Source organism: Gobius niger, assembly GCF_951799975.1.
Source record: "Gobius niger genome assembly, chromosome: 9".
Lineage (NCBI taxonomy): Eukaryota > Metazoa > Chordata > Actinopteri > Gobiiformes > Gobiidae > Gobius > Gobius niger.
Window position 1 is genome coordinate 11,447,774 of NC_136860.1, and position 23,664 is coordinate 11,471,437.

Consider the following 23,664-nt stretch of genomic DNA (forward strand, 5'->3'; position numbering starts at 1 on the left):
ATGTAACACGGTACTAAAGACTTTTTAGCGCACTTGTCAGGAGAATTTATGTGCGTGAAGTATATGCCACTACATTCTGAGATTGGAGGTGGCTGGTAGTCATATTGCTATGGTTATTTTAGATACTTGTTGATCTGTGTATCTATTACGATGACTTTTTTGAGCTTTTAACCATATTATAATGTTCCCTCATCAAATTATGCATCATATGTTCCCTAAAAAAACCAAACTGTAAAACATTTCACCCAGTAAATTTTATTATGGGTGCGGCAATGGGGGGGGAAAAATTATGTAACAAAACATGCGCCTCTACTGTGCGCACTGCAGCCTCAGCAGTCCTCAAACCTGACTCAAACCGTCTCCTGGGGTGGGACACCACCAGCTCGTCTCCATAGAGATCTTACAGCTTTGCTTTGGCTAACATAGCCAAACATGAGGTGTAATGTATTAAGCCCTCTTGTATTATGCTTTACTTTGATAACCCACTTCAAAAACAGCATTGTTGGTGCCACCCAAGCCCACCCAGTACAGCGCTTCAATTTTAGTAGGGAACTAAAACTAGACGCTAAGAAGCTAATACTGTACAATTAGACGTGAAATGCACAGTGTTGCATAAACTCTGCTTTTGACTGTATGATGATCATCAGCCTGTGTGAATGCATAAATCAATCGCCTACATCAGGGGTGTCGAAGTCGTTTGGGTCGAGGGCCGAAATTTAGCCCCCACGGCGGGTCGCAGGCCGCATATATTGTAAAGGACAGTGGCCTCATAAATGACATCTTACACTTATTGTGCTTCATCAGCCTGTGTCACATCGTTCTCAAAGTGCTACATAAAGTCATTATTCATTCACTCCATACTCAATGGCAGTAAGTTACTATTGTAGCCACAGCCGCCCTGGGGCAGACTGACCACATGGCTATAATGCGCTGTTTATATCCTGATCTCTTATTATGTCAGGGTCCTCTGCTGGACACGTGTGGAATTCTTCCTTTTTTTAAAATTTAAGCTGCCCCCTAGTGGCTGGAGTGAGCAAAGTGGTTATTTCTTTAAAAATCCATAACTCCGCACAGGAGTTAAATCATCTCGTGGGCCACATTTCGCCCGCGGGCCTTGACCTGGACACATGTGGCCTGGTATGCATATTCATGTGAACTGCAGGGTTTCTACAGGCAGCAAGTCAAATACAACGCTTTATAATACCACTTTAATGCCCACGTACTATAACTGAATGCCAGAAACGCAGAAATAATCAGCGCATATTTCATTTCATTTCATTTGCAATCACCCAAAAGAGGAAAGAGAATTGGAAAAAAAAACATTGGAGCAAAAAAATCTGTCAATTCAGCCAAAACTTTAATGTCCATCATTTTGGTATTGAGCAATGTCATCATTTTCAAATAAATGTACAGTTAATTGAATGGCATTTAATGATTTTTAAGGCGCCGTGGTTCCTCCGCAAGCTTCTTCTTTGTGTTAGCTTAGACCTCCTATAGCTATGACAATTATTAATCTGTCTTGAAGCTAAATGCTAGCATACAATACAATGAATACAAATAAATAACTTAAAAAAATGAAAACTACAGACAAGAAAATAGTTTTTGGGCAGCTTTGTTCATATTCACTATTTCCTATACTATTCCTTTAGTTTTAAGACAAACTCGACCTTCATAAACAAAGATGGCTCCTCCATTTCTCAACTCAAGATGTTAACACACCGTAAGTGATTATCTACCATTGAATATTTAGAAATTATGATGAAGTTATGATGAAACAGGTCTACGCTAACCTTAAAAGAAAATGAATGACGACAGGAAGTACTGGCACGCAACTTCAGGTTAGCAGAACTAGCGTAGCCACGTTATGCAACAAGCTAATTCCTTTACCTTCACCTTTGTCATATATTTCTATACCTCACAATGACAATATTCTAAGCTAATATTTTTTGGACTGATTTCTTACAAAGCATATCTACCCTTTTTTTTTTTTTCAGTCCCTTCTGCCTTTAAACTTTATGGAATCAGGTGCTTGAAAAGTGAGGCATGGCTAGCCTTGTAAACAGTTCAGCCTGGGGGTTATTTGCAGAAAGTAGGGTGGACACTGGACACTTTATTCTTCAGTTCATAAACTAGTGACCTGACCTGTCGTAATTCTCTTGTGCATGCTTAGGCCAAGGCCACCGAATCCTCAGACATGTCCATAGTGTGCTACATGTTTCTCTGTAGTTGTAGGGGTGGTCCACACACTGATGGGTAAGATGGGTCAACTCTCCCACAGGGTTTTGCCAACTTAGGCTGAGGTTTGAGGAAGCCATATTCATTTCGTTGGTAGGTTTTGAAAGGCTGCAAGTTTTTGTTTATTGTTACAAAAGAGGCCTTTGTTTGTGTGCTATCACGCTGAATGCTGTGCCCACTTCAGGAGGCATGGACCTTTCAACCCCTCTAGCAGCTTTTAGTCTATTCAGTTCAAAGGCTCATTCTGTTTAAAAGTCCTAGCTACTTCAGGACAACTTAGCCTTTATATTTTTGTCATATAGTTAATAACAAGTAAAGTATGGTAAGTGGACTGTTATGGCTCAACAGTCGAAGCTGTGCCTGGTGCTGGAGGTAAAAATATTTAGATCTTTTGATGAATTATGATTTTATACACATATTTCACATGAAAGAAAATACCAAATGCGTAGCCTACTTCAAAATGATGTGAAATTCTTTTAAAACTTTTCGGTTTACAATGTTATCGATACAATTTTGTTTAAAAATAGTATGTTTTATATCGCTATTGTTCTTTTAAGCCCTTAATATAAATATATTTTTATATATTTTAAGTCTATGGAGATTTCAAATGGAATTTTTACTTCCGACTCCAGGGAGGAGCCTGGACTGTTGAGCTCCATTGAAAATACTCCCACCTGAACCGAGCACATTTTTCTCCAGTTTGGCTTTTCCCAAATCTAAAAGCTTCTTGACAGAAGGGTCAAAAAAGCGACAAAAATGAGACAAAAACAAGGATGAAAACGCAACTAAAGAGCAACAGAAAAGTGACAAAAGAGTAACAAAAAGGTCACCAAAATGTGATGAAAATACAACAAAAAAGCAATGAAAGAATTTTTCAAAAGTGACGACAACGCGGCAACAAACAGATCAGTTTATATCAGTTTTGTCGGTCTTAGCTTTCAAATGGGGCGTTACTCTGGCCCATAGGCGGCAAGCTTTTAGATATGGGTGAAGCTGAACTGGAGAAAATGCACTTGCTAATCTCTAGGGGGAAGAAAGGTTTACCACAGACAGGATAAGAAACTAATTTGGTGAAGGTGTAAAGACAGATCAAAAGACCATTGAAACATAAACAAACTACTCCAGTTATGTTTTATATACATAAAAGCTAAAAAAAGAAAAAGTACATTATCCATTATGGAAGCCCTCTAAATGGTCTCTTCGCGGAGCTACGTACAGTATATAATTAGTGTAATGTTTTGTCTTTGATAATAAAAATCCCAATCTTTTTTCCTCCAGGATGCTTCGATGACATAAAGGACCCTAAGCAGTGCTGAGGAAAGTCACCATTATGATCCAAGTCAAGCTGTGATTCAAATTTGTGGATATCCAAAAAGAAGAAAGCAAGAAGAGACACCTGACGTTTTCTGAGGACAGTGTGGAGCATCGCTGTAGTTCGTACCCATGACTGTGGGAACGACGGAGGAGATATGTGTGGGGCCGAGGAAGGAAGGAAGTGAGGGAGACATGAAGAGGCCTTTGATGTTCACCGCACTCAGCACCATCGCCGTTCAGTCCGGGCAAACGCAGATTGTCGTCTCGATACTCAAGGTAAGAGACACAACTAAAAGCCTCCCCAAAGAATTATTATGAAGTTATTGTTATTAAATGGGTCGTACAGTGCATTGTGCCTCTAGATTATACTTTCTCATGGATGTAAACATGCTGCACCCGATTGTAGCCATAGTTGTGGGCTAGTTTTCACCCGTAGTGTGGCACTCACACACACAAACACACCTGAATCCACCTTGGCTCATGGACAAGGTTTTAGTGGTAGGGGAAAACACTGAAATTCTTAAAGGAACAGGCCACCGTTTTTCCATGCAGAGATATGTTCTTACCTGAGCTTAGACGAGTTGATGCGTACCTGCCTGGTCTTTGTGTGTGCCCGTGGAAGAGCCGTTTGGAGCTATATGCTGGAAGAGGCCAAATGCAACATCTTTGGTCGTTGTGCGTGACTGAAAAGACCAGACAGGTACACATCAACTCGTCTAAGCTCAGGTAGGAACATATCTCAGTATGGAAAAACGGTGGCCTGTTCCTTTAACCTAGAGTGATGTTTTATTTAATTCATGCTGCTTCGGGGCAGGCTGCTTCACCTGATGCCTTCAGATTATTTCAGCCCCTAAATACAAGGCATGTCGTGTTAATAAAGATCTCCTCAGATGTGTTTTTTTCCGATGTACACAAAAGAAGCTATAAAGGCGCGGAACATTTCCCAGTGGTCTATGTTATACCAGTACTAATGTTACGTTGAGCTCTTAAGAGGAAGCATTGGGCTGTAAACCTCTCCACACGTGCCTCAGAGCCCCACACATTCCCCTGACAGATACACTATCTGAGGCATGTCAGCGTGACGCTCAACTGTCCCTCCTCCCCCCACTCACTGACAGACGAACCCCCAATACTTGCCCAGATCATGTGAAAACCAAACAGGGGATGGGGGGGCCCACATGTATGCCACATGCTTTCATGTAGCAATCGTACACACTGAAAGTCATTGAGCACTTTGTATTGATTGTCTGTTTGTGTCTGTGTTTGTGTGGGCTGATAGTGAAGCGTTTGTTTTTATAGTGCTTTGTACAATCCTGTTACAATTCAGGATATTGCAATTTTCTTGGCACTCCATACTTGGGACTGAGCATAATACAGGGTTTCCACAGGGCATTAGAAACCACAACCATGTGCGGGTAGCACTCGTGCTTCACAGCTAGAAGGTCCCAGGTTCGATTCCAGGACGGGGTCTTTCTGTGTGGAGTTTGCATGTTCTTCCCGTGTCTGCGTAGGTTTCCTCCGGGTACTCCCCCCCACCACTTAAAACATGTACAATAGGTGAATCCTCCAGCCAGGTGATTCTGACCATCAGCCTGGTTCCACATCTGGAAATGGGTCCGCTGCCCACTGCTCCCAGTGGATCGTAAGTGGATCTTAAATTTCATTAAAATTTATTCAATTGGATTAAAACTGGAAATAAATCTGAATTTATTGTAAAATGATGACATTGCTAAACAATTTTTACTGTATAAGTTCTTTGAAAAAAATCACTGGTTCCCAACCGTCTTTGCCTCATTGACCTCTTGAGTCGTACCCCCGACCTCGAGATTTCTGCCACAACGTGGTCAACTAAACCACGGATTATCCAGAATTTAGAGCTGTTGTTTGCAAAAAATTAAAACTGAAATACTCCCAAATTCCAAATTTTGACTGAAAAACATCATTAAAATTAACTTTCCCTTTAAATTAATGCTTATAATTTGACTCTGTTTCAGCTTTTTAATAATTCCAAGTAGTGTTTAGTGCTCAAGTACTCCTAAGGATCCCCGTACCCCTGGATGGAAAACACAGTTTCAGTTTTGGTTGAAATTGACACATTTTTTGACCACCTGTTTTGTCCAATTCTCTCTCCTAAAGGTTATTGACGGAAGTGAGCGGGGGGAAGTCTTTAGGAGTTACTGCGCGGACGTTTTGCTCCTCGTATCATTACGCCTCACAATATAGTCCCCCTTTTTATTTGCTTATAAAATCGACACGTTACATTTCTGTGTAAATATACTTCGCATGAAAACACTTCACGTAACTTTATTTAAATAGGGAACACGTGGAAGAGCTTGGTAGCTTCTATCGTGAGCTTTTTTGGAGCTATGTGACATGTGGGAGAGGCTGCGTATGTGCTCCGTTTGCGTGGCAGAGCGCACGGACAAAGACCAGACGGGGATATATTAACTCGTCTAAAGTGAGGTAAGAGCATATCTCAGTATGTAAAAACGGTGGCCTATTCCTTTAAGTGTCCCTGTATTGAGATGTCACACTTCTCTGTGATGAAGAGTCTAGACTAGATTGGAAAAATGGATGTGTCTGTTTGAGCTTTGAACCGAAAAGCTTTGAGTCTCCCAAATTGAGGTTTAGGTGTCACCGCTAGAAAGCAGATAAAGCCTTCCACGGCCGATGTTTGCGAGCGACAGGTTGTAGACCTCTATTGTAGAGGATGCCGTGAACCAAGTCTGGGAAACGTGTTGACAAAGGTAAGAGCTGAGTATGACGCTTTAAATTGAATCCTGGTCGTTAAATTGATAGATGCTAGATCCAAAGCCTGATCCCATAGGAGATGGAGGAGGTTTTAGTGGGAGAGATTTTTCGCATACACACTGTACATTCTCTCACATGTCTCCCTCAGGACTGCCTCAGCACTAAGCCAGGCTGGACCCTGAAGGCTCTGATGAAACAGGGGCCTGACCCACTCATACTAAAGCCATTCAGACGGAGGTTACGCAATCGCACGCCCTTTCCATTTTGTGTTATTTATCAATGGCACATGAGCTCAGCAAGTGCGGACAAAAACCAGGAAAGCATTAAAAATCCTTTCTCAACTGGGGGATTTGCACATTGATCTGCCTTCGCCCTCTACATTTGTGCCTCCATGGTTTTGAAGGATAGGAAAAAATCAAAACAATGGCAGTACAATGCATTTGAATAAACAGTATGACTTTGTTCATTTTCTCCTCATTGCAGAGTGGCTCCTCGGTGCATCTGCAGCTGGTCCATGTTGAACCAGGACTCTGTGAGATCGGATCAGACCAAGTGGAAAACCAGACCTTCATCCGAGAGCAGAAGCAGCTTCTGGAAAAGCTAAAGGTAGCATTGAGTTGCCTTTTGTATGAAATGCGCGGTATAAATAAAGTTGCCTTGCTTGCCTTGCCTTGTAGTAGTCATTTCTCACTTGGTCAATCCTCTGTTGTGTGAAGAAAAGAGAACAAATAGTGAGCTGCTACATTGGACTCAACCAACATGAGTGCGGAGGGGGGACCACAAATAGCATGCCCTTTCTGATTTCAATTTCTCAGTCACCTGTTATGTTATTTCTTATCTCCATGAAACAAGAAAAATAATCTTTAATCTTTATAATCTTTGTTCTATAGTTTTGTCCATTATATAATGTTTCATCATCAAAAACATACAATGAGCTCTATGTTATCTGATGGTAAATTAGGAAGTGTTCACGCCAGCACTTAGCGCTTCAGCTTCTTTTTCAGCTTCACTTTTATGCTGCAATTAACCTGCATTTTGCCTTGTCTCTCAGAAACATGAAAGTGAGGTGCTGTCGGCTGTTGATAAGAAGCGTGCAGAGCAGAAGGATGACTGGTTGTGTGAACAGAAGAGCCCACAGGAGGACCAGGAGGGAGTATATCAGGCCATGGAGAGCTCACTGAGGGAGGGCTGGACTCTGCTGCTCCGGCTGCTGGACAGACGGCTCCACACGCTCAGGCTGACTGCAGACTTCTACCACACGGTGAACGAGGTAACCAGAGGAAAAGGGCTCCTCAAAGGCTCAAAATGTGTTCCCCTACCTGCTGATGTGTCAGTCACCGTCCTTATAGGTCATATACCTGATTTTTTTTTTTTGATAACAAACAATGAAAGCAGAAGCCACTAAATAAAAATGTTAGTTGTGTTCAAAGTCATTCCTAACTTTCCTAACACATTTGCAGCATCCCAATTCTTCACAGGGATGAGATTATAGGCACACTTCACAATTTGCGGGGTGGAAATTGGAAATTAGCCCATGGCTACAATGCGGCGTGGCGTGTTTACATGCATGTGTCATTAATGTGCACTGTCCCGACCAAAATAAACAAATAATCTTTTAATGTGCATTGAATTTTATATCTAATTTCCACAGATAATTTCGGTAATACATTATTTTCAACCTCACAGACCAATCTGTGAAAATTAACATCTGCATCTAAATAAATGTATATTGATCATGATATACTGACGTCGCACTGAGCTGTTCAGGCGTCGCCTCTCTGCACTCAACATTTATTTTTTCATTTTTTATAATAGAAAAGCATAAACCTAAAAGGTGTACAATACTGAATATAGCTTGGAAGAAGGAGAATGAAGGTTTGCTTTTGCCAATTTTCTACTGTTGCTTAGATCACCCAATCACAGCACTACAATCATGTTAACGCAGAGTGACTTCTCTTTTAGTAAGTGCACGCACATAAACTGTACACCAGGGGTAGGCAAGTTTGCGTCATGGAGGCCGATTTGCATCATTCCCAAAACACCAAAGGGCCGAACCTCAACATTGTAGCCTAAAGTAAAGAACTATTTCTTCAAATGCCAATGTTTTACATGAGTGGTTCCCATGCGGCAGGGCTTTGGGACCAACCAAAACCCTTGGATGACAAGACGAGGACCCAAATAAAACTGTAATTTGTCATATATCGTATAAAATATTGTATTTCCCACACACGTTTTTGTTGAACAAGCAGTAGATAGCCCATTAAGACTGAAATTATGATCAAAACAACATTAATTTTAATAGACACAGTTAGTGTTTCCATGCAGTCTCAGATGGAAAATATTGAATAAAAGTTCCCTATAGGCCCACTGAAAATGGTTCCGTGACCCAGTAGAGAATCACTGTTTAACATTATATATGACCAAGCGGGATGTTCTGACATTTTTAAAATACTGACACTATTTCTCGCATTTTTAGACTACTTTAACAGGTATTTGACCTCTTATTTGCACAATAATATTTCTCAAAATCATCTTCGGGGCCAGAGGTTCTGTGCTGGAGGGCCGGACATCCCCAAGTCCGTGATGAACATAAACCAATCTGCGCTCTAAATGTACTTTTCTGTTAGAGAAAGGAAGCAATCTGAATGCATATGCACAACATGATATGCCTGATATTGCCAAAGTAGGGGCCAATTAGTTTTTCCAAAATCCCAAACTAGCTTTCTTTCCATGAAACCCCTTGGTCTTTCAGGTCATTTAATCCCCTCAGCTATGTGGTATAAACAATAGACTATGCTTAAGTCCATAACAGAGGGTTGTTTCTCCCTGAAGGACAGATCACATTTCTCTGTGGTCCAGTTGTTAGCGCGTGTTGGTTACACATGTCCGTTGGCCGCCTGCCATTTCTCTTCCCCACCTGCTGTTTGACCAACACCATCTGCTGCAGCCCTTTGTCTAAAACGGTCCAACAATGATCCCTCGTGTCTGCCCCGTTTGGTCTTTTACAACACGCTTGACACACCACCGACGAGTCCCCTCCGCTCCATTCACCACCCATTCATTTGGCAGCGGTCACAGCAGCTGGACATACTTTTATTCATCTGTTTAGATCAAGGGGCCAAAATAACAGTGTGTGATGGAAGCCAGAGCATTACAGATTATGAATAGCCTACAAAATCGTTAATTGACTGTCTAAAGTTACAAAACAATGGGGACTACGACAAATTCCCCTCAATACAATATTAAACATAATTTCTCTGAGGTCAATGATTATAATGATGCATATTGTGGAACAAAATGAATGCAAATCAAAGGAATAAAATTAAGAAAACTAACATAATTAGAAAATGTAAGTTTGCAAAATCCAATATTGACCATGTATCCACTTTAATTTGAGGGCATTGTGAATGTTGAATAATTGATTTATAATTTGACCAAGCCAATGGAGAGTCAGGTGATCAGTGGAGCTCCACTTCACCGGAACGGAGAAAATTTTCTCCAGTTTGGCTTTACCAAATCTAAAAGCTTCTTGAAATAAAAGTTTCAAAATAGTGACAAAAACGAGAATGAAAAACCAAACAAAAAAGCAAACAAAACGGTTAAAGTAGCAACAAAAATTATGACAAGAAAGTGATTGAAGAGTGACAAAAATGTGACATAGACACAACAAAAAAGCAACTAAAATGTAAATAAAAGTGTCAAAAATGAGCTACAAAAGAATAAATAAAATGCTGAAAAAGTGGCAAAAAATTAACCTAAATAAGGAACATTTTATCATCCCTAGCTTTCAAATGAGGTGTTACTCAGGCCTGTAGGTTGTAAAGTCCTGTCAAGAGTTAAGAGTATAAAGGTGCATTATGCAAAAAAAAGTTGATATTTGTGAATATTTGACAATATTTGATATGGTGCCTTTACTTTCCATCACAGTGGTCTCTACAGCACTCCAGGATCAATTGTTTTGTAGGTGTTCTGGTGAGAAGGTCGGTCAGCAGGAAAAACATACCAAACAATTGATCCTGGAGCGTCTTAGAGACCACTGTGATGGAAAGTAAAGGCGCTGGGTCACTACAAGGTCAAATACACACAAATATCAACTTTTTTTTCCACATAAAATGTTGCATAATGTGTCTTTAATGTTAGTATTAGGGTTAGTTTGGATTAGTTTAAGATAGCATTGTCCTGTGGAGGTGATGTCATTTCCTGTGGAGACATGGCGCTCCATCACGCGCCCCTCCATTGGCTGCGTTCAGACCCTTGCCCTTAAATTTTAGACTGGCATAGCAAAACTCATATCAATTAACCCCCGACCCCCGAGCGCATTTTCTCCAGTTCGGCTTTACCCAAATCTAAAACGTTTTCGACTGGAGCTCACAGCCTATAGGCCAAAGTAACGCCTCATGTGTTTGGTTCAGATGGGGGGTTAAGAGGTCAAACATTATCTATGATTTTTATTTTTTATTTTTTTACTAGCTGAGACCCGGCCTTCGGCCGGGCCTCGCTAGGCTCCACATTTGATTTTCTGAGATTATGAGTGATTACAAAGAAATGTCCAACCCGTCACACAGTTCAGCTGTAGACCAGTGGTTCCCAACCCATTCCAAAAACTATGGCCACTACAAATGTGTAAAATAAAGAATGCCAAAAATAATTTGAAACCAACTGCAAGTGGAGTGTTTGATGCACCCGCACTCTTTTCTTATTAACTACAACGACAATATGTTCGCTAAACTCAGGGAATAGAAATCAAGAGACAGTGGGAGAAATATGGATAAATATTAGGGGTTCAGCTCTAATGGTTTGGGTCACGGTGCAGGACCCGTGGTTTGGTGCATGACGGTAGTGCACAATCAAAAAAATAATAAGTAGGTTTTGAACTGAAATAGCCTAATGATCATTGTTAGACAGTATTTATAACCTGACAATAAAATTGGCAATGCTTTCAAAGCTGCTTTAGAATAAAATGTACCTCTGGGCTCACAATACGTGAAAGCAAAATAGAAAACAAATGGTCCAGCAGCAAAGTAAAAAAAAAGAAAGAAAAAAAACTATGCAGTGCAGGCCATGCGCTCGTTAAGTTGTAGTTTCATTTTCGCTGTTACTCACACGGAGGCTAAATCAGTCGGAGCAGCGCGTTTGATTAGAGGCTCGTGTTTGAGCAGGTTTTGGGCAATGTTTTGCGTGTACTTAAACAAAGACCCGCAGATGTCTTTTGGAGGAGGTAACTGTACCTGTGCGGAGCGTCTGCAGGGTAGCGGCGAGTGACGATGACACACATCGCCCTGTTTGTATGCGCGCACACATACACGTGCACGCACACACACGCACGCGCGCACACACACACATACGCACACACCGCCCTGTCTGGATGCGCGCACACGCACGGCAGCACCAACCACGCACACACGCAGTACTGTCGCCAGGCTTCCTGGTGTTCCCAAACGGTCTCCCATCCCAGTCCTAACCAGGCCCGTCCCTGCTTAGCTTCAAAGTCGGTATGGGAAATAAACATGGCGGCGCCCAGGCGGCGGCCATTGAGATAGCGTTTTCTATAATAGATGTCCTATGCAGAGTCCTGAAAACCTGCCGTGCCTCTACAAAAAGATTTTCAGTTTTCGGTTGTTAAAACAAAATCTCATTACATCTCGTGAGTAGCCCATTTTTTTCTCAAATATGCAGTCCCTTGGAAAGGAAAAGGGTTTTTCTTTCCATTGGTTGTTTGTTTAAGATAATGCTAGTTCGTGTCCCCTGTCTCACCCAGGCTCCGTATAAGGCCCAGACACTGCTGCCGGTGCCCGCTTCAGCATGAGGTAATTTCCCTAAGATTAGGTCAGATCTGATTTGGACATGAACTCTGCGGCTTGTTCCATTCCGACCCACTTTCCTGTTCGCTACCACCTCATCGTTTCCTTTCTTTGACTCCTAAAAGCGGAGGAAACCGCTCTTGAAACCACCATTCTCTGTACATTCACTTATTTTTGTTTTTTTTTCCACACAGTTTGCTCTGGGCATTGAGAGGCTTGAAGATTTGGAAATCAAACCAGGCGGACTGAATGAGGCACAACTCACGTACATTTCTATCAGAAGAGGTCATGGCCTGTTTGTAAAATTAGATCATCCTTTTGATAGCAATGAAGGAGACTGGTTGATTTAAATGTATAACTAGGGCATCGTGTTGTGTTTTCAGATCTCCTGGGGAAGTCCCTGCAACTCTTGGGCATCAGCAGTGACTTGGTGAAGAGGCTGAGTGAGCTGCAGAGAACTGAGGCCCTCCAGAGGCAAGGGCAAGTACTACAGGAAGAGGACGATGTGGACCAAGAGGTAATTTTAGAGTTCAAACTGATTTGCTGAAGTAGAGTAAAATTCCTCATGCCCCTGATGTGCTGGGAAATGTCGGTACTGCCTTGAATACAAATTCTGCACCACAGTCTGCTGAATGTTGTGAAATGCACACATATAAATGTGTGCGTAAAATGAATGCGGGATGTTTACAAGAGCGAGAAACTAGCAACTATTACTATTACTACTATTTTTACACTGTTCTGAAATGGCAGAAATTAGTTGTTGTGATGAATATGTATTAATATATTTCTATTAGATCATCAAAATAGAATATAATGCATATATTTATTTGCTTATATAGTTTGCTTACACAGCTTCAAATATACAATACTTAAATGTATGCAAGAAGTATTGCTAAAAACTGCGTTGTTTTAATGTCTCATAAGTCCTACACTTTTGTATGCGGGGCTATCATTGGCAAACAATGATTTTTTTGTTAATGAAGTTTGGTATTTCCATTTTGAAAATCTTTTAAACAAACAAACAACAAAGTGCAGGATACTCTGCTTTCAATTTTGCTTCGTTTCACAGTATTGATTGTTTTGTTTACATATACTAAAAGCAGCGCATATTTTTTTTTAATGGTTTGGGATTTTTTACGTTCCAGAGATGAAAAAAATGTTTAAAATCTTTCAGGGAGCAAGTGGACCTTTACTGCCAAGGTCATTTTACAAAGGATGCTTCATAATCTGATGGACAGCTCACAAATGACAGATTTTGCAAGGTAGTGATGGACAGAACAAATTTAATTCCACTGTAGTTAATAAAAAAGACAGAGTTATATTGTTCTTCAGGTGTGGCAGTGTTAGGTATTTTTCACAATCAGGTCTGTTTAAAGGCTTTTTCCGCTGCTTGTCAGACTAAAAAATATATATTTAGAACCTACATTACAGGCAATCCTCATTTCACAACAAGGCAAATGCCAAAGGGGATCTTTTTGAAAATCGGGGTTGTTGTCCTTTATTCAGGCTCATATTTTCAAGTCAGACATTTTATTACTAAAGAGACAACACTGACAAATAATGACTTCTCTACATTGGAGCGTGCACTTTGTTTGTACAATGGTAAGAAATCAATTTCTGTTTTACAAAGTTATATGTTCTACTATCCCCTCTACATCAGTGTCTATACAATTGGCCTGGGAAAGGGATGTTGGTATTTTTGATAGATCCGGATGTTTGATGTGAAGAATGGGACAAGGCTACTAGAATTATCATTTGTAATTGAAGCAAGTCTATTCAGTTTAGGATTCGGCATCAGAAACATAGCTCCTAAAAATAAGATTGATCCAAATTTTTCTCCACTTTGCTGGAAATGTAAGACTGAAGTTGGCGACTATTTTCACTAGGGTCATGTACAAAGCTGCTAAATTCCTGGTCTGGTGTGGTTTATATTTAAAGTATCTTGGATTTGAAGCCAATGACTCTCAATGACTTGCTGTGGCATATTTATTATTGATTTGAGTTTAACTGTTGAAAGACAGGATTTGTTGCATAAAAGCAGCGTGTCTATGTTTACATATGGTAATTAGCTACATGCTTTTTCGGTTTACCGACACGGTGCGTCCAATAAATATAGCGTGGAAAGGAAGGAGGACATGTGTGTTTCTTTGGATGCATTAAAAGTTTTCTTCAGTGAGTGAAGAGGTGAAGATTCATAATCGGCTTCATATACACGTCTTCAGGACAGGAAAATGTTTGAAACTATGGACTGCACCTACGGCACAGACAGGCAGCCTCCAGAAAAACGAGGCAGTAAGAGCTGGATTAACTGACAAAAATCTTGGGAGTGGTGCAGTGTTTTCAGGCGTTCAGTGACGGCAGGCCTGAGCAGATACTATGAGCAGGGGTGAATCCGAGCAAACAGGGGCTGGGGAATTACAGGGGAACCACTGACAGAACAACTGTCAGAAACAAACAAAAAATAAAAATCTTATTTCATATTTATCAATCAGACTGCAGGGAAAAGCAGCTTATGTTTAAAAGAGTCTGATTACATTTTTCTGAAATAGGCCCCTGGGCCCCCTTCTTTAAAATGCTGTCCTGGTCATTTTGTACGTAGACTGGAGCATTCAAATGATTTCTTTTATTTTGTGGCAAAGAACAATCAATTGCAAAGAACAATCAATCACATAATATGCTTGACCTCAGGAACAATTCACTTGGACTTGCTTGGGACTTGGGCCTTCACGACTTGGACTTGACTTGAGACATGCTCGACTGAGTGACTTACTCCCACCTCTGGTTGTTTGTTCCAAGTTTTATAAACCAAAAAAAAAGAAAAGAAAAACAAGGAAAACGTTTTCATAGTGAAGTGCAGTCAGACAACTGATACGTCTTCACACAGCACACTTTTGTCTTACAATGCGTTCTACCGTAGGCACAGTGTCAAAATCGAGAGGCAAACATTATAAACCACTGAACTCACCAACGCCTCCAGTCCTGTTCTCCTGACGTCTTTTTAGCATCTTTTAAAACTCCACAAACTCACGGCAGCTTCCCTTCCTTCATCTTGTGTTGCGAACAATCCTCAAAAAGCGAAGAATGTCCTTATAACATCCGTATGAGCCGCTGGTGTTTCCCTCAGTGTTTTGAGAGACCGCGGCACGTGTGAATGTACCCCAATGAAAAGTCAGGACACTCTTTGCGGCTGCGTGACGAAGGTGTGCGTGCATTGTCATTGGCTGAGCCCCAAAGGTGTGTGTGTGTGTGTGTGTGTGTGTGTGTGTGTGTTTGTGGTCAACAGATAAAATATTAAATATATATAGATTAAATAGATTAAATATTTGTCTGCACCGCTCTGTGACCTTCCACTCAATGAAAAACCCGCGGACACACCCCCTGATGTATACAGCCTCATTGTCACATTTTGCAAAACCATAACCTTCTTTCAGGGCTCCCAGTGCAGTTGGGGCACTGTGCTGAGGGTTGAGCGGGCGGTAGAGGTGCTGCAGGACCGGAGGCGGGCGGCCGACCTGGAGGTGAAGCTGCAAATCGAGCAAGTTCAGAGCCACGTCCAGACAAGTCTCGATAAACAGGGCTCTGTGGAGAGTCAGGTAAGTCTGGAAAAGGACGTTCTGACCGTTTTCACCTTAGATGCCACAGTTATGCGCATGTGGTAGAGTATATTTACCAGTGTTGCTTTAAAAAGAATAATATAAGTACTTGGTTAAAATGCCACATAAGTACTGAGTCTTAAATAGAGTCTTATTTTTAGTTGTGTTGTAAGCTGATACAACATAATATAATTATGAAAAATCTGATATTTCTGATAATGTTTTTTTTGCCTATCATGAATAAAAGTTTGCAAGTGCTCTTGCCAATCAGGCAGCTCATAGATACCTGCGTTCACCTGCACGGAGGAGAGTCCAAACCTCTCCTGAGCCACTTTTATTTCTTTTATACATGTTTATCATTTCCCTATTACTGCTGATAAAAGCATATATACTGGTATGCAAAGACCGCCTACTGATGTTTAAAATCTGTTTGTTTTGATTTGGACATTCCCATTCTTTCTTTTATAGTCTTGCCCATTGTCTCACTTGTGCCACAAAGCTTTTTAAGGCAAGCCATGACAAGTGAAAACATAGATTATTCACACAGTGGTTCATGTTGATTTGAGATCATTTTCTCACTTAACATCTTGGTTTTAATGTCAGAGTCAAGAAAAAAAAGATGAAACTGACCTTTTGTAATGCTTATTTATAATGTTTTGTCCAATAGTGAGTGTTAGAGGACAGAGGATGTATCATACTGGGTCAAGCTGTACAGTCGTACTCTCTTTGTCATAGTCTTGACTGTGGTGTGGCATAGACAGACTGTCTCGAGTTCATGTCTCCGGGTCCCACACCGATGGTAAATAAACGTCTCCTATATAAGACATCCAGACTGCTGCCAATTTTTCATCAAACCTCTCAAACACCATTGTTATTTCTCTAACATTGAGCTATAATTTTTTTTTGGGACCGGCACACCAGCCGGTCGCGAGACTATGCTGAGATGATGCTGTAATCCAAATATGGGACGACAGGTGGAAATTAGCATCTTTGCTATAACCTGGCACAATGCATCTTTCCTTTCGGTCAACGTTAAATTGTGCACTGTCCCTGTCTAAATAAAAACCATACCATACCATACCATACCATATGAAGCTGCGGCTAAAGACGGGAGAAATATACAGATGCATGTGCAGACAGTACAATACTTTGGGCCCCGTTTTCTCAAAATTGAAAATATTGAAACTAAAAATATAGGTAATTTGAGCCTTCATTATTTGCACATAATAGGGTACATTCAGAAAGTAGGTCTGCTCCTTGCCATTTGCAAAGTGCATTTTTCAGTTTAAAAATGTCACAGTGGAAGAATAATTTGTCCATCTTTTTTTTCTGTCAGCCTCACCATGACTCATGTTATAAATAAGATCCTGCTGTGGTTTCATGTCTCTCTCCGATGTCTGCATTTAAATATACCACATCACTTCCATTCGTGAGGTGATGATACACTGATTTATTTCTGAGCAAGAAATACTCTGCCTTCATGTTTTAGACTTTGAAACACAGCCAAATATTTAGACAGAGTCATACAGTGCGCCATCAACTCACAGACAGCATTTTGTCTTCAGAAGTGTAGTATGATTTTAGGACTAGTAGAATAGTAGAATACAGTAAATAAAGTAAGAAGTCAGATACGCCACTGTCATGTTTGTCCTGTCCATGGAGTATCAATGTCAAGATGTCAAGGACAGAAATAAACATGTGAATCAGGTGTACATTCGCATAAGCCAGACATTTAGTAGGTCACGGGTATTGCATCGGGTAATTTGTAAAAGCCTCTGATTATACGTGTGGTCACGTCATGAGAAAACAATGTGCAGTTTCGAACTTACGACCCTTTAGTATAAAGACAAGAGACTTTCTGTGTGAGCTATACCTACAGTTTAAAGTGGGGCTGTGAAGGGAAAATCACAAACAGCCTGAATGTTTATCTGTTCAGCCATCCTTCTGGTCAGACAGTCGCCAAATTAGCCATTTAAGTAAAGCAAATCAAATGATCTTTCTAAATGCTTTGAATTGTCAGAATAAACCAGATTTATTATCCCTGTTGAAGTATAAAACAACATCCATGCCCCTATTTTAATAGTCTATTTTCTATTGATCTGAAATCTATAAAGAACCAGGTTGATACAGTCAGAGGAATCGACAATAGAAACTACACTGCTTGACCATAAAAAGGTTGTATTATTTTTAGCAGCTTTAGCTTTGACTGCTGAATACTTTCGCTGTGGCATCGTTTCAATAAGCTTCTGCAATGTCGAAAAATAAAGTGATCAGTTCAAAATTTCACCAAGATCTTGTATTGATGATGGAAGAGTGTGATCACTACACAAAACCTTCTCCAGCACACCCCGAAGATTCTCAATGGGGTTAAGATTTGGACTTCTGTGGCCAATCCATGCGTGAAAATGATGTCTCATGCTCTACGAACCACTATGTTTCACAATATGTGCCAGATAAATTTTGTCATCTTGGAATATGCTCGTGATGTCAGGGAAGACGATGAAATAACCTGGTCATTCAGAATGTTCAGGTCTTCAGCTGATCTCATTCTTTAAGCACTTAATGTTGCTGAACCTAGATCTGACTGACTGTAGCTACCGGAAGCTAATGGAATCATATAATTTTCCATTCTTTCTTACATATGTCTGAAATATGTATTGTATTGTATTTATTGCATTGTATTTATTCAGAAGTCGCTGCTCTAAATCTCTTTCAGAAGTGTTTTCTTTTTTGTCTTGCATAGGAGTGGAGTTTGAAGGAAATTCTGGCGCAAGACTTTTCCTTTACGCCCAAAGTGGAGCCTGACCTTCAGTTGAAATCGGAAGAGATGGGAAAATCTCCAGAACTACCCCCAGTATCTTCGAACCCAACGATAGCTGATGATAACAAGTTCACATCTAACTCCTCTCTGGTGTCTATGTCCTCGAACGAAACCCTCAACCTCCAGACTGCATTCAGATTAGCGGAAGAGCAACAACTGCGGGTGGAATCTAGAACTGAGGGCAGGGAGCAAACACCGATTTATGGATATGAAGAAACACAAGAAACCTCTGATGACTACGCGACATCTGGAAAGTCATTGGAGTCTTTATCAGAGAACAAAGAGGAATCGAGGCAAGAACTGGAATTGGAAGAATTCATGAATTTTGAAGCAGAACCAGAAATCGAGCTGCAATGTTTGAAATCCGAATCTCCAGAACTTTGTACCAGGTCAAGTTTGCACACAGATGTTCTCTCAGGCATTAAATTAGATGAACAGGTAGACGATGTACCGACGGAAAAAGAATCGGATGAGACTTTAAAAGTGAAATCTCCTTCAAATGATGCCAGAAACCAACAAGCAGGTACACAATTGGAATCGCATCCAAGATCTTTACCCATTTTTAATCTTGCGTCATTGCAAAAACGATCAGAATTGCGACTTTCAAATGATTTAGTACATGATCTAGTAACAGCAAATGATTCGTCAAAAAGACCAGAAGTGAAAGTAAACATTTCTAAGTCACATCTGGATTGTGCAAAGGACTCCAAGCTGCAAGACTTTAACGTTGTAGAAGATGACAAATTGCAGCAACACCACTGCGACGAAAAGTATAGAAATGTGGATGCAAAACCGCACTCTCCGTTGCCAAACTCTAAAGCGCTTCACACTAAATCTAGTCTGGATGAAATGGACAATCTTCACTTTGAGATCAATTTGAACAAACACCAAGAGACTGTATCTGATATCAAACAAACATCGAAGGAAAATTTGATGACAATATCTGCTTCGAAGCAAGGATCGCCGGCAAAGTTGGAACAACGCTCGAGAGCTTTGCCAATTTTCAACCTGGTGTCCAAGAAGCTTCAGCCAAAACTGCAAGAAACTAAAGATCTACTCAATATTACCGTTGACGAAACATCAACAGTTTCTGAAGAAAAGGCTGAAACCAAGCCACTTGAAATCTCAAACTTGCAATTCGAATCCAATAGTCAATGTGATAGTGATACAATTATGACAGATAAAGCTTTAGTCGCGGAAGAGGTTGAGATATCTCGAAATTTTGCGCCAGAAAATGGACCAGATTTAAACAATGGGCCAAATATTGATGAAATTGAACTGAATATCATTTCTGACCAGGAGACCAAAGATTTATCAAATGAAAAATCAGGCTCTTTGGCAAGTCTGAAAACTAAGGAAACACCAATTGACCAGAGCGAGCCAGAATGGGACAGTGAAAGTTATCGTGAAAGGTTTAAGAAATTGCAGTCAAAATGGCAAGAAAAGGAAGACGGGACGTTGGTGCCACCAAGTACATCCTATAAAGTCAAAAATGAAAATGCTGTAGCCAGTAATAAGTCGAAGGAACATTTAAATGTGGTATCCATGTCTGAAGAACTGATCCAATGGGACGTTAAAGATACTGTTGATGTCCAGTACAATGCTGAAGACAATACTCCTATGCCGCTACGTTGTGAAGAACCATCAGTGGAACATTTAGTCCATAAAACAGAAGTTAAACCCGGTGTGGAGACCATAGTCAAGGTTGAAAGCACTGTAGTAGAGGAATATGAACTTGCGTTTGACCATTCCACATCTGAACTAAAGCAGGATGAAGCCAGAAGCCTCCATCTTGAAGAAAGTGAGAAGCTACATGCATCACGTGACCAACTCGCACACAAGGTGCAGTCATGTTTGCCTCTGTATAAAATGTATAGATGTTTGTTATCATTTATTAATTCCTTATTTCCGAAATACGTGCTAGAACACAAACATGAGCGAGAAACTGGAAGCTTGGACTTCAAGCATAAATATTTGTGGGACGGGGAATAACAGTCAAAAAGCATTCTAAAATAGAAGCAGTTGAACACTGCCACAAAGAAGAAAAAGCCAAGGTAGGCCTTTTTTGTTGGTTAGCAGGTGACGTTAACGTTAAATCACTGTGAGCAGCATCACTCACTCAGGAGGCTCTGCACCTGCAAGAAATTCCTTTTTCTGCACTTCCATGTAGCCTTTAGAGTAGAGTCAGAACTCTGGTAGAATCGGAACAGGTGTGTACCTATGTTCCCCCACTTCCTTTCATGTGGGAACTGTGTTATTTAAAAAAAAATAATGCTTGTCATTTAGCCTAGTCTTTTAGAACTACAATTAGGCTATAATTTCCAGTAGGTCCTGCGAACAGAGGCAATTCCACATGCGCTAAACCATAGGCTAAAACCCTATAAACAACTGTCAAACATTAAGCCTAATTGCCTAATTGTGTTTTGTAAAATATAAACCTATTTCTTTATGCTATAGTCTACTTTTTTTGAAATCGCATTTGTAATATTGTGCATAATTTTGTGCGTAATGATGCACCTTGTATACCTATTGCAAAGAAACAAACAATTTAGCCTCTTGTTTGTAACCAACTCTCTGCTGATATGAATTATTAAACAATATCGCATATGTTCTCTATTTTCGGCTGGGCTCTATGCCTTGTTTGACATGTTTATTCTGTCACTTTGACGGAACACCCAACCTGGGGAACATAGGGTTGACCCCAATCGAGATCAACAGCTGTAATCAAGAAGAGTGCGTCCTGCTTGATTATGCATATTAAGTAACCATGTTGTCTTGGTGCATACTTAAAGTACTTCGAAGTAATACAATAGAACCTTTAGATGCCAATACGAATAAAATAGCATGTGTCTGTCACAGTGAACGTCTGGCACAAGTTCTACTTAACTCAGCATTGACCAAGCAATTATTTCGGAAGTGAGGAATTGTTTATTTAGGTTTTGGTTTGCACATAAACCAGTCTATTTGAAGTTGGTTGTGGATATCAGGACTAAATATTTATAATCAAAGGTTGGACAAGAATACATTATAAGCGTTAGCTTATGTAAATCACTTTATGTCACATAGAAACATTTTCTGCGCTAAAGTGTAAGATAATAAAGCTTATGATATATTGTATTTTGCTAAACGAATTACACATTAGTTTATTTAATCTCACACAGAGACAAGATGTTTTTCTTAAAACGTTACATTCCTCATGAAAAATATAAATACAAATTGTTTTTAAAGTTGTTTTGAAATGTAGTATTGTAATTAAGTAAACTTTATTTGTTAAGCACCTTTCCAGTCAAAAAGTGCTTCACAATAAATATATTTGCGTATTTCTGTCTGTGTCAGGTGTGTGTCTGGTTGGAACGAGTCACCTGTGAGTTATCTATCAACTCCAATCCAGGACACTGTCTCTCTGAGGCTCAGCACATCCTGAACATACACATCCAGTTGCTGTCCGAGGCCCAGGTATGTACAGTACGTTGTCTATTTTATCGGCAGTGACGTCAAGCAATCACTGGCAATTTCTGTGTTTTGTCTCTTTGTGACGAGGTACAATCAAATCATGAAAATAATAATAATTGCCTCTTGCTTTACACTGAATAGGCTGCAGGGGAGCATGCTGAGTCCATGGTGCAGATCCAGGATCAGCTTCAAGCCCTATGTCCTGACTTCTCCAGTGACTCCGGTGTTTCCAGCCTTAGTGCCGTGACCAACCAGCTCCAAAGAAGCTCCACCGAAGTCAATTCTGAAGGATGTACGTTAAACCCTGAAGGCACTGCTTGTGTAGAGATCATAATGAAGCACCTGAACACTGTCAACACCACCATAAAGTCCAACCTCCAGCTGCTGCGGCCCTACGTCAGCTTCCTGACAGCAGCAGAGGAGGTAGGCCCCGCTATAAGTTGTATTTGTCCAGCTGAGACATTTTTGTGTTTAAATGGCATATATTCGACAATCATTGTGTTATTCAGGTGAAGGTGGATTTTGAACATCTGAAACAGGCTTACAATAAGAAACAGGAGATGGAGGAGACAGTGGAGGAGACAAGATGGCAGACGGCACGGCAAAAGTTCATCACGATTCAAGAACAAGGAAACTATTTCAACAGTGATCTTTGCCAGGTAATCCTGCCTCAAACCATTTGCGCATAAGAAAAAACTGTTATCCTTGTGACCAGTGTAGCAACGTTTCACTGTCTGTGCCTTGTACCAGGTGACGGAGGCGGGACTACACCGGGAGCCTATGGTCCGTGTGGTGACAGAGACCATGGGGCATCTTAATGACACAAAAGAAGAAGTGGAAGAGCTGCGCAAACGCTTTCACATACAACTGCAAAAGCTGCAAGAGGACAACGAGTACTGCCTGAGATACAAAGAAAGATTAGAGAAGGTAACAAGTTTCAAAAGTTGTTTTAAATGCTGCATACAGTTAAACCTCTATTTTTGCATAGTGGCTTTCCGGTTCCAACTTTACAATCTTTACATCGAGCGAGAGACGTCTTTTTCATGCATAAATCATGCATAAATCGGGGGGCACACCGGGGTCATCTTTATTTGAAAACTATAGTAATGTTCTGGATCACCAGTCAACCCTCTTGTCTATCTGAGCTAATTAGACGTGAGGTTGAAAAAGGTTCTGTAACAAGTCAATTTACCTTAAATTCTATAATATAGGCCGGGGCCTTTATTTACTCAAGGGCATCTAGGACCAGGCCTTTATTGGAACCAGGCCACAATTAGAGACAGGCCTTTATTTTATTTATTTGAGCAAAACTGACGACCAGGAAAATGAAGAAAAACGAGATTTGTGTCCATTTGCACCTAAAATATTAGATTAATTTATTAATTAACATTGCAAACACTCTCCCAGCGGCTGGAACATTGACACCTTTTGTTTTTTCGGGACAACAGGAAGTGTTTCGTTGCTGTTAGCGGAGCGTTGACATCAATGTCACTGCAGGTTTCTGTTTCGTTTTTACCGTGGACCGGATTATTTGTTGTTATCTTGTGTAAAAGGCGAGTTTAGACGGAGCGTTTGTGTTTGTGATTGATCATAAAAGACCAGAGAGAAGACGAGACGCTCGCTCTTTTGAGGCGTGGGACTGACCTGCACACGGAGCAGCTGGACGTGCTTCTAAGACGCAATGGTGACTTTATTA

The 23,664-nt window shown here is 40.6% G+C and overlaps 1 protein-coding gene across 1 annotated transcript in view; it reads left to right on the plus strand.

Annotated features, from left to right (window-relative positions):
* Window positions 1-3,678: 3,678 nt before the first annotated feature.
* The window catches only part of ccdc141 (coiled-coil domain containing 141), a gene marked incomplete at its 5' end in the record, with an annotated part of 43,981 nt that continues 23,995 nt past the window's right edge, over window positions 3,679-23,664 (plus strand). The window contains 12 exons of the mRNA XM_079563629.1: window positions 3,679-3,825; window positions 6,784-6,906; window positions 7,352-7,570; window positions 12,296-12,386; window positions 12,485-12,618; window positions 15,533-15,694; window positions 18,438-18,953; window positions 20,286-20,357; window positions 21,852-21,971; window positions 22,110-22,391; window positions 22,478-22,627; window positions 22,719-22,895. Of these exons, the coding sequence (XP_079419755.1) occupies window positions 3,679-3,825; window positions 6,784-6,906; window positions 7,352-7,570; window positions 12,296-12,386; window positions 12,485-12,618; window positions 15,533-15,694; window positions 18,438-18,953; window positions 20,286-20,357; window positions 21,852-21,971; window positions 22,110-22,391; window positions 22,478-22,627; window positions 22,719-22,895 (2,193 nt within the window). The remainder of the gene's footprint in view (window positions 3,826-6,783; window positions 6,907-7,351; window positions 7,571-12,295; window positions 12,387-12,484; window positions 12,619-15,532; window positions 15,695-18,437; window positions 18,954-20,285; window positions 20,358-21,851; window positions 21,972-22,109; window positions 22,392-22,477; window positions 22,628-22,718; window positions 22,896-23,664) is intronic.